The following is a 12,016-nucleotide window of genomic DNA, read 5'->3' as shown; positions in this document are numbered from 1 at the left end:
GACTTTCACCTCAGAATGCCACCGCGCGCAACTTCAATACAATACTATATTATGTACAAAAATTGTTATGAAACAAAACTTGTAGAATGTATACGGGTATCCGTTTGTCGAGCCTCACCATGAAGATTTCGATTATTTAAATGTATATTATTCTCTGCAAAAATCTCTAATTTGAATTTATTAACTTTTGTGCTAATTATTAAATTTTTTAAATAAAAAATTATGAATTTTTATTGATACGTTTAATTTATAACCGCTCGTAGAAAAAATTTTGTTCTCAACACTTGTGGAAAGCATTTTTTCCACCCTCGGCTACTTGGTGTGCTCGAACTGCTATCGCGTGCAAAAGTATTGCTTTCCGCACTTGTTAAAAAAATAACTATTTCAGGTTAAATTACCACCTGTAATTGATCTACCTATTTCATATCTCACGGTTAGGACTATCTGGGTTCGTATTCTTGAAACGTGGACGGTTTTCTAAACTGTAAAGAAAATAGCAAATATCCCGGTAAGAGCAAAGAAATAATAATTACAATTTAACAAAACCGGGACTAGCAAAATCGGGAGGGAGATGAGCGAACGATCCATCAATGAAGCTGGATGGGCATCACATAGCTGGCTCAGCTACATAAGCGATGCGCGCGCCATATGCAGCACGCCGGACGCTGTTGCTTCTTCAGTCGACCGCTGAACAGTTGAACAGCGAGGCGCGAAATTCGTAAAGTCCGTGTGTGTTAGCTTCGGCGATTTTCCGATTTTTCTGGTTTACCCCCCTTTTTTTCCCACCCCACTCCATCAACGCACGAGCACCACCCTGTATATTCGAATTCGTCGCTGGTCGCCGAAAAACTAGTATTGTGCGTTTGCTGTCAGGATACCTGATTACATTCAAAAAATAAGGTAAATTGAAAAAGGAGTGTGTACGGAACGAAAACGAAACGACGAAAAAAAAATGTTTTGAATTAAGTTTTATGTACGCGCTGGTATGTGGTACATGTGGTTTATATGGTTTACGCATGATATTAGTACTAAACTTGCGGATGTTAGCTCGATATGTGTATATTAAACGTATGTAGTTTTAAATAGATAATAACTGGAATTTAATGATCATTTTATATATCTTATTCACAAAAAGGTCTAAAAAAATTAACCTTTGCATTTTGTTTAGTAACTAAAAAATATTTTGCACCATTTGGCCCGGTTGTACAACTGCAGGTCATAGAGCAGTAAACTGTGGTGCGAAACTTTATTAAATTATTAAACCGAGTTTGAAGTTCAAACCACTATTGTACCACATTTTGGTGGTAAAACATGCCTTAAGGTTATTCACAATAAAAAATCAAAATTTAAAAATTTTTTGTTAAAAATTTGAAATGTGGCAAGACGTAGGTAATTTGCTAGAAATTACTTATCATTATAAGGGGATTTACTGTTATAATTAAGATTAATGGTAAGCAAAAATAGGTATTAGAGGTATTAGATGGGTTATAAACATCACTTTCTGCTTTAGTTGGACTAAGAAAGAAAAACCTATAAGAGAAATATACAAGCTAAATCAGTCAAATGTGTAATAAAAACAAAACAAAGAAGCTCATAATTTAAGCGGCGCCGTGTTTTGAAATTTTGAGAAAAAAAGTTTTAGTATTCTAATTAAACTTCAGGTATTATGTTTCTGGTTTGCTTAAAAATAGACTAACTGAAAAATTTCTTTTTATTTTGCATTGTTTTTCAGATATCGCAATTTTTGCATGCCAAATCTCATATCATTTTTTTTTGTTTGAGAATTAAAACACAAAAACACCCCCCCACCACCTTGTATTTTGTTGTTATTTAGGTCATTCTGTTAGTTTGTGATTCGTTTGGTGAAATACAACTTTATTGAAAATAGTTTACGAATGATTGACGTTTAGTTGTGATTATGCATTAATATTGTATAAACCGGATGCAGACTCAATAATCTGATGGGAACAGTTATAAAATTAGTATATTAAGTAAATAAGGTTCTAATTTAATTTTATCGCTTCCTTAAAGCAGCTTTATAATATACGATAACTCATCTAGGTAGCATTGCTATTCTATTGATTGTTTTTGTCAATCAGCTATGCGTTTCTTTTTTTAAATATCATGGATGAGGTGACCTCTTACAGAGTTTTCACACTTTACAATCTTTTTCATCCGTATAAACTCAATTTATTTATAAGAAAAAAGAAGATGATGTATTTCCAACTAAACTACAATGAGCCCTAAATGAGGATTTTCGTTTCTTCGCCTTCCGGACGGAAACTTTTCCCTTTTTCCAATCTCGGCGTTGGTTATTTAATACCGGGAGTTTTGTAAACGAAACAATACCTCGATAACTCTGAAAAGAAACACTCTCGAAGTTATCAAGCTCACTGAGTCACTGATATTAAATTCTTATTTATCTTATAACACAGAGATTTTGCAAATCGTAATAGAAAATAATGTATCTTTTTTTAAATTTATAGATTATACGGTGTACAGGGTGCTGCATTTTCGATGGTTTTACGGGGTATAGAGAAAACGGTAATAGATAGAAAAAAAGTAGCATACGTGTTCCGATCTCATTTTCTGAGCTGAGATGACTGGCGAAGAGTGGGCTGCGCAAACTTCTTTTGTTTCAAAGATACGGGGGGTTTTTGAAAATTGGTCATTTTGGAACATCCTCTGTATTTCATTTGCTATTAAAGTTATCAAAAAAGGAAAAACGGTTTCCGGTAGAAGTTTTGACGTAGAATCCAATGGCGTAGCCAGTTTTTTTCTATTACGTTTAGTTTCTGACATATGACACTAAGTTATATTTTTTTAAATGGAACACCCTATATATTTTTAGTTCATTTAATTCTGTTTATTTTTACCTTTTCAACGGTGTATTACAACATATAAGTTTGTAGAGGTTAATCCTGTTATTTTAAAAAAAGGACCTTTGCTAAGCTAAAAAATAACCAATATCTAAAATACCAAACAAAATCGGAAATCGTATAAGCTAACACAACAGGAAATTAAATATTTTTAATAAATCTTATTAAAAATCTAAGTTACAAACAGTTCTACCGTCACTTTAATAAGAAAAGTGGCCATTTCTATTTTCTACTATTTTTAAGGTAGAAGTTAAAAAAACTGTTTATAAACGACATGTAACATGTTAATATGAATATAGCCAAATTTGTTTTCGACTGTGGGTATTTTTATACATATTATTTAGCACTTTTTTATTAAGGAAACGCTTTTTTTCTAATTACGAAGATTAACGTTTACAAACTTATATGTTTTAATACACCGTTGAAATAGTAAAAATCAACAGAATTAAATGACCTAAAAATATATAGGGTGTTCCATTAAAAAAAATATAACTTAGTGTCATATGTCAGAAACTAAACGTAATAGAAAAAAACTGACTACGCCATTGGATTCTACGTCAAAACTTCTACCGGAAACCGTTTTTCCTTTTTTGATAACTTTAATAGCAAATGAAATACAGAGGAGGTTCCAAAATGACCAATTTTCAAAAACCCCCCGTATCTTTGAAACGAAAGAAGTTTGCGCAGCCCACTCTTCGCCAATCATCTCAGCTCAGAAAATGAGATCGGAACACGTATGCTACTTTTTTTCTATCTATTACCGTTTTCTCTGTACCCCGTAAAACCATCGAAAATGCAGCACCCTGTACAGTTTATCGTTTTCGGATCAAACTTTTAGTGTTTATTATTGAATAGATTTATACTTTTAAAGTTGTAACTAAACATTTTAGGATAGAAGTACTCCTCCATAGAAGTATAGAACTCCTCTGAAGTTGATGTATCATGTATCTTCAAAGAGCAACGCAAATTATAGTGAGAAAATAATTCTTGTGTGGGCTGGTCATAGGGTTTTAATTTATAATAAAACAGGAAATTAAATTCAACTTTCCGTTTGCAACTCTTCAGTTTCAGTTCGCAATTTTCCTCGCGGCTCCTATCGATATAACCATCGCGAAAAGTCCCCCGGAGACATTTTCGTTGTTTGTATTCGATGTTGACCGGTTAAATATCCATTTTTCGGAATACCAGTTTTCATGTTTTTACGATTATTTTCTTTCGGATGACTGAGTCAATTTTCTTATTATTTACGGTCAGCGGAGGCTCATAAAATTCCTAAACGACCTCATGAAATTCTATCTCTCAATGTGTAAGTGGTGTAATATTACCCACGTGATCATCAGGAATTTTATTGCGAATTTTTCTGGTTGTTTTTGAGGGAAATTCGAGCCCACCAAAACGGAATCGAACTCATTTTTAGTAGGTCCGGCCGAGAAGTCGATAAAGCATTCCAAAATATTGATTTTCTAATCCGAAACCACTCCAACCTTTAAACTGTATAAACATATATGCGGTATACCGATATACATAGCGATTTGTTTACGTTAGACCTGTTCTGTTTATTTCTTTTCACCTTTCGAGACTGAATCTCGGCCCCCAGAATTATGATCGGTCTAGTTTTATATACGGAGAGATTGAAACGTGTTCATTTCAAAGTCAGTGTCAGTCTAAAAATGGAAAAACCTATAGTAGTTTTCAAGAAAAACTAAGGCTGTCAGTGCACCAGTTGCAAAAGTGATATCAAAATGTCAATAATTAATTGCGAACTAAATTAGTTCTTAATTTAAGGAGTTAAAAAGAATATTTTTAAGGCACATTTTCATTGTAGAGGATTTTGAGAACAGTTTTTTGACAGACATTTTTAACACGGTTTAACTTATTGGCATTTAAAATTTTCTAACTCTAACAGTATGTCCTCATGTGCAGCATTTGCCTTAATATCACAGTGTGTAGTTTGTGATTGGTGAAAAAAAGCAGCTTTCAGCTTACTGCTTTTTCATAACCAATCACAATCCAAGAATAGTGCTGTCCATCAAAAAAATTTCAAATTTTGAATGTTAGGTTTGATTAGTTTTCAGTTTTGGATTCTTAAAAAGTTCAAATCTATTGCAGATTTTTGACATAGTATTATTTAGGCAACTTTTGGGACATCTTTGAGTCACCGAAATAAATTTCAAGTATTCTGAAGAAGTTTGTGCACACTTGGTGTATTTTCTTTAAAAAAAGTTCAATTTTTTGTAGATGTTCAAAATAATGTTGTTCAGGTATTTGGGCTACCCTCCAGTAAATTAAATAGTTTAAGGCATTAGACCTTAATTAGTAGTAGTAGTACTTTAATATTAGTTTATTGATTTATTTGATAACATAATTGATAATAAATGAAGTTTTATCATTTTCATTTTTCGTCTTCTATAACGTGGCAATATCATGTTATTCGAGATCTGAAGTTTCGGTTTTTGGTTACCATTAGCTTTTATTTTTCTTATGGGCGCCTTATGGAATTTTTACAGGTTTGTGATATTTGGGAATAATCAACCTAGTCAAGTATCTTTGTATTTATTTAAACCAGTAAAAAAATTGACCTTAAGAACAAATTCTACCAAATTTGAGCATGTTTTTTAGACTAATTTTTCATTCAAATTAGGACCTTTATTAACAACCTTGTTGGGCGGAAAGAGATCCTTTGTCCCCTGGAACTTCATTAATGCAACGAAGCCCCACGCAAAAGCTTGCGAACGCAGGCGAATTGATTTCCCTCAATTTTTCATTTTCAAGTAATAAAATGGTTTCACCTTTTTTTTTTGGTCCACGTTATTTGAACGGCTTTGAATTCTGTACCATTTTTTTCCCGCTTAATTGAATCCTTCAACGCAAAAATCAACACAAAGTAAATAGGAGAATCAATCACTAAAATAATCTGTTTTTTCTGTCAATCAAAAACCAAAAGGATGTTGACCACCCATTTACTAAATTAACTTACCGGGTCCCGGCTAGTTTATTTATTAATCTGTCCCAGGACGCAGTGCGTCCCACTTTAATAAACCGAAGTGGGGTAAGTCCACACGGACTCTCAACGAAAAGGAAATAAAGATGTCTTTTGTAATTGAAGACGGTCGCCTTTATTAGAACTGTATTTCCAGTTGTGGAAAACAATATAGAGTATCGGTTACCTTAAAATTCGAAACGCAAAGCTTTCGATTATGTCAACATAGAACCATCTCGACTTAATCAAAAATATCCAATTAACCCTCTCTAACGGCCGTTTCCAATTGGTTTCCCCTCGAATCAATTACCATCCCGTGCTGTTGACATACGTTTCAAAGCGCGTTGAACTGTGAAAAAATCATTTTCTCCTAGTTCATGTGTTCAAGACTGTTTAACTGGAAAACGTCCCAAATTTAAAGAAAAGCGGTTTTTCTGAATGATGAAATGCGCCACGTATTTAGAGACTGAAATAGAGCTGACAACACCGGAATGCCGCATCTCTAATAGGTTTGGAAAAATTAAACTAACCATTTATTTAATTTGCCATATTACCGGGATTTATAAACTCTCCTATAAATATTTACACCTGACTAGAGGTAAAAATGCTGAATCATAAGTAAACGTTCAGGAAAGATACTTTTTTCATATCGTCAGCTAAATTTGTAACAACTTTTCAACTGAAAATTTTGTTATAGGGTTAACGTTTTATTGTTACAATGCAGAGAAAACTAGCAGAATTAGTATGTGTTCATCAAAACACATATAAGAATAATTTAAAAATGTTTTTTAAAGCTGACACACACAAAAAGACAAAAGAAGAAATGTGTTGTGCGCTATCCTCCGTATATGTAAAGAGTGGAAAATGCAAATTTATCCATACGAACTCAACGTTAACGAAAGGGAACGGAGAAAATAAAGTGTTTCCAACAAATGGGACCAAACGTAATAAGTCTACTATGTTGCCAGGTTATTTTGAACTTAATGTTATAATAATATAATTTTTCCACTCTGCCTTTTTGTTTTACTACCTCTTTTTAGCTTAATATGACTTAACTAACAAAGGTTTCTATCATCAAATATTACTTGTTACTATCTTTAAAATAATCAAAAAACAAAATTCAACGTAAAAAACAAATAAAAAGCGAGACTTTCAGTTTTTGTAATCAAAGTGAGGAAGCTAGTAAAAAGTGGGTATGACTTGCGTATTTAAAATCAGAAATGGAATAAGTCTGGCAACGTGGCACAAGTTTTACGCGAGTAAAATTTTCGTAATAAATCATACATGGGCGGATCTAAAAGTTAATATGTATGTTCGGCTTGTCAATTTTCCTTTCTGTAATAATTGAGGTTGCTCAACGCTAAGGTTGCAAGGAAGTTGGAATTATTTTTGAATAAAGTTTGCCCTCAAAAAAATGTACAAACTTTCAAAATTGCATGTTTCCGTATTCTGAGCGGACTGTTTTAAAAACTCGATTAGTCCGTAAAAAGTTTAGCTAACACGTCTCTGTGTAAAACGTTCTTAAAGTCCCTAGCCGTTCCTCTGCATAAATATAGTGTGTCCCAAATTGGTTCCAAATGTATTCGGATCTCGGTAACCGTAAGAGCTACCGAGTCGGTAAAATAAGGAGAGTTTTAGAGAATTTTATGTGAAACTTATTTCAACAAGTCTATAATAGTTATTTATGCCTATGACTATCTACATCTTTGTTTGGTCCTGGGTGTAGCCTTTCTTTTGGCCATGGTACGTACCTACAATTTACGCACAAATGATTGTTGAATAGAAAAGTATAAACAACTGATATAGTTTGTAGTTACTTTACCGTCCGTTGTCAATGACGACGGGCTTTATTTTCTAAGTTTACCGTCCGTTCTCCTGAGAGACGCCGGCCCGTAAAAAAGATTGAAAGCCCTAGTGCGTGAAGTAATGGAAACTTAGGAGTAAACAAATATTATAGTCATGTGCGTAAATATTTTGACCACTTTTGGCGTACGCTCTATCTTCGTTGGGAGCATTATTTTGCAATGGTTTTCTGGACAGCTGTCTCGCAGTTTACAAGAAACTTAAGTAATTCCAATCTTTCGACACTTCTAACAAAGTCCTTCAGTTTTCCGATGCGGTGAGAAACAGACCCGGAGGCAGGAAGGGAAAGAAACCGAGCGGCGACGACAAAAAGAGCAAAAAATATATATTTAAATTGAATCCGCACCGGGGCGCATTTCGAATGCGAAATGCATTTCGGTGTCGGCTCTTTCCGCGTGGAATATTCCAGAAAAACAACAACGAAACACCCCCAAAAGTAGCTTATTTTTTATGCCGTTTGTCCTAGAAACGTAACCCACTTGAGAGTACTGACATTTTTAATAATACTTAGCAGTAGCTCAATTTTGTCGTTGTGCAGTATTGTAGGACTACAGTTTAAAAAAAGTGATAAGTTAGAGTGTGTTGTGAGTTATGAATGAATAATGAACGTTGTTTCAAAAATGCTGCAAAGAAGTTAAATAACCTGGTTTCTCTTTTTAATGAATGTGGTTGAGAACTGTGTGCGAATTAGAGAAGAACCTAAGATTTGTCAAAGGTGAAAACCGGAGCAGCCCAGTCAAAGAGTAACAAATTACACTAAAAACTAAAACAGTGGCAATAATCTAGTTAGATGATCAAAAATGTTTGTCTTCAGTTACTTGCTGACTAACTATTGAATTGAAATAATTAACCGGAAAACACAAGTACGTGCCACTAATTAAAGGATTTGTTATTGGCTAGTGGAAAAGCTCAGTTTCCATTTCCATTTGACGGCTGACTAGAGAGATACATTAATCTGTTTAGCTTCTGGATGTTTGCTTGCCATCAACCGTAGTGATGCGCTTCTTTCTGCAGTTACACACCTAAAAGAAAAAATGTTGTGTAGGTATTTGTCTGATACTAATTAGAGAAAAATTTATTCTGTTATCATGGCAATATTGATTTGGGCCATCCGACAAGTTTACATTGCAATATTATGAGTATTTTGTGGTGCTCGAAAGCTGTGCACAGAGGCGATTCTCATTAAACCAGCTCCAGAGAGTTGGAAACCTCCGAAACTTACTAAATACCTTTCAGAAACCGGGGCACTAATTAATAAAGGAAAACTTTACCGTAGATACACGATATTTTATAAATAAGCATCAGAATATCTAAAGGATATTCATCGATAAAGAACCTTTATAATTACTATTTTAGTTAAACACTGAAATGTTTCATTAGATTTTTATTTATGTTAAGTGTTAAGGTCGATTGCACCGACATATTTAACGGCACGCTAGGTTAAGTTTTAATTTGACTGTGACATTTTGTACATGGCTGTCAAATTACAAGTCAGTCTAGGTGGATTTGCATGCGTTATCATTCGGTTGTCTGAAATGACAATGTTAAAGAGTAGTAACAGTCGCGATGTGTTTTAAGATACTATCCTGAATGAATTCATTATTTTTGTTCAATTTTATTTAATTTTATTATCCCTTTATTTAAGAAACAATAGGATGAAAGCAACCAACCATTTTCCACTGTGGCTTTTATCAGAGTTTCTCTCTAAATTCCACATACCAATAGGCTGAAGAACAGCAGACATATTTACGGGCTTGAAAGTAGTCCAGAACTACCAAAATAACAATCGGTAATTTTCTTTCTAGTAAATATTTTCCCTTGTACGCCACTGCTTTCCGCTGTTACGCGATAATTCATTTGTATTACGATGTTTGTCTGCGTGCCATATCGGAAAGTTTCCACGCGCTAAACAGCCCGAAAAAGCGAAACGAACTTTTAATAGGCTGCCAGAAACTTTATCGGTGCCGTTAAGAAAGTTACGAACCTACTTTCCAGATATCGCGGATTAATCTAGCAAACTGTTTTTTTTTTGCACGACGATCAGAAGTTTGCTAATAATGAGCGGAATTTACTCATGTACGCGTGCGGTCGCTTATGAATGGTTGATTCGTTAACTGTCAGTTATACGCATGCCTATTTAGGACCGCTACTATATCTGAATTTATTTGAAAAAAATTTCTATGAAAACCACAGAATTGTCCAAGATCTGATTTGACAGTTTTCATAGAAATTTTTCTTAGAATAAAGTTATTCTGAAGAGACAATTATTTTAACCTCCAAAAAATTGTTTTTTTTATAATTTCTATAAAAATAACAGAACTGACTAATAGTAGCGTCTGGCTGTACGGTTTGTACAGAAATCTTTGAAATACTGATCCTCAGTGGTAAAGTCGAGCGGACGTAAGTCAACTCTGCCAAAACTGCATTTTCCTAACAAATTTTTTTTTTCAGATTCTGCCAGTTAGCAATGTTACCGTCTACTACTAAGAATAAGGGCGGCTGGATGCGACGTTGCTAACGTCACTGGACCGGTCGTTGACGGGTGGCGCAGCATGTACAAGTAGCGGCCGTTAAGGGGCGCTCCGTTCGGACACGATCACTTAAAAATGTTCTACAACAATAGCGGGAACGGCTATACGCATTGCCGTTCCGGTTCCGACAGTGTCATCCACCGGCGCAGTTCGGTCGGCGTCGGTTTGGGTCGTGACGCGGACATTTTTGACAGCGCCGACTCGGCCCTGTCAGATTTAGATGGTAAGTGGCAACCAGACATACACTTTAACATGATAATAACCGCACTGTTTCATGTAAATTCCGTTCGCCTCGAATGTGTTGCGGGGGGTAAATTCAATCGAAAATTGCCCGCTTATTACAGACAATGGGGCAGATTAATGTAATTGGATTTTGTTGTGAAACATTGCCACTTTACGCTATTAAACCAGCGTCAATGTGGGAAGTCTTGGCTTAGAACGTGCTTAGGCAATTAATTTCCTTTTGCCTTTACACTACTACCCTTGCTGTACTGTTAAGTGTTTCGTTGCTGTGCGATGGGGGTGGAAATATTATGTATAGTTTCATACACGAGCGTTGAATTATTTATCAAGAACTATCAGTTATTTTTTAATAGAATTTAGAGAAATACAGGGTGTTTTGATACGCACTCTTGAACTAAAGCCAAGTCGAATAGTTCATACAGATATAAGACCACAATTACTTAATTTTCAAGATACAGTTACTGTTCTCTGTATAGCTCCTACAATTTTTTTAAATATTTATCTAAATTTTTTAGCGCCTACATCGTTATGCATGTTTTGTTAATTGAAGTAAACTTTATTTATGTTCTATTTTTACCGCTAGGTTCAAAAGTGAAACTTTTTGTCTTGAATTTGTTTTCCACCAATTAACAAATTAGGTTTCGATTCTTCTTCTTAAATATGAAATATAAGCAAATCATGGGAGACCTCCATTATACCTATGTATTTCGAGAGTTATTGGGTACAAAAAATACCTCAATGTTTTCGCTTTTGTGTCCGGAAACGTAAGATGACCACGGTTTCCTATTCACATCGGAGTTATTGTAAGAAAGTCTCATTATTTCCTCGTTTACTTTCCGAATAAAAAGGAAGGGCTACTACCGCGCCAGTGTAATCGTACCATTTTTAAAATCTGCTGAAGGAATTCAAAAAGACCGATATAAATTTTTAACGAATTATGCCACGATCAGCCTTAATTAAAAGATAGTTCGTCTAGGATTACGAACGAGTTCGGCCTTAATCAATTTTAGCTAGATTATTATCAGCCCGATGTGTTTTTTCTCGAACCGATATCATGTCAGCTTCGGCTAGAGATAAATTAATTTTCTCTAGGAAAATCAAACTAAATCGAACGCGAGCATCGTAAAAACCAGATAAGGGTTGTTTTCGTGGCGATTTTTCCCGGCTAGAATAGAAGTAGGGGAAAGATTGGGGTTCTGTTGCAATTATTACGTTGTCGGCCACCCTTTTTATATCATGTGACCTCTACTCTGAAAGTGTAACCGAAAATACATAAAATTTAGTTGCGGAAAAATGAGGAACAGGTCATTAAAAGTTTACGAGTCTCAATTTAAATTAGTTTGGATTTTTACGATTTCACGGAAAATATATGACCCATAAACTCTACCTGCAAGTGCTCTCAGTCAGGGAAAGTAAGAATTCCGCTTACAACATCCAGGTCAGCTACCATTTTTATTTTTATTTAAGATGTTTGATCAACTATTTTAAAAATTAAAAATTTCAACTAACAAATAACCAAA

The 12,016-nt window shown here is 34.5% G+C and overlaps 1 protein-coding gene and 1 long non-coding RNA gene across 2 annotated transcripts in view; one reads left to right on the top strand and one right to left on the bottom strand.

Moving 5' to 3' along the window:
• Nucleotides 1-235: 235 nt before the first annotated feature.
• On the bottom strand, nt 236-673 carry LOC145738969 (uncharacterized). The gene is made up of 2 exons (XR_014180890.1): nt 534-673; nt 236-482 (listed from the first exon to the last, which is right to left on the bottom strand). It is a non-coding gene; the product is annotated as an uncharacterized LOC145738969 (long non-coding RNA).
• A 1-nt stretch (nt 674) lies between these two features.
• Nucleotides 675-12,016, top strand: part of Ca-alpha1T (Ca[2+]-channel protein alpha[[1]] subunit T) — a 65,687-nt gene continuing 54,345 nt past the window's right edge. The window contains exons 1-2 of the mRNA XM_081993999.1: nt 675-900; nt 10,174-10,476. Of these exons, the coding sequence (XP_081850125.1) occupies nt 10,329-10,476 (148 nt within the window). The 5' untranslated portion in view covers nt 675-900; nt 10,174-10,328. The remainder of the gene's footprint in view (nt 901-10,173; nt 10,477-12,016) is intronic.

Source organism: Ips typographus, linkage group LG1, assembly GCF_016097725.1.
Source record: "Ips typographus isolate SLU linkage group LG1, UJ_Ityp_2.0, whole genome shotgun sequence".
Lineage (NCBI taxonomy): Eukaryota > Metazoa > Arthropoda > Insecta > Coleoptera > Curculionidae > Ips > Ips typographus.
The sequence above is the reverse complement of the archived record's forward strand: the minus strand, read 5'-3'. Positions and strand labels throughout refer to the sequence as shown.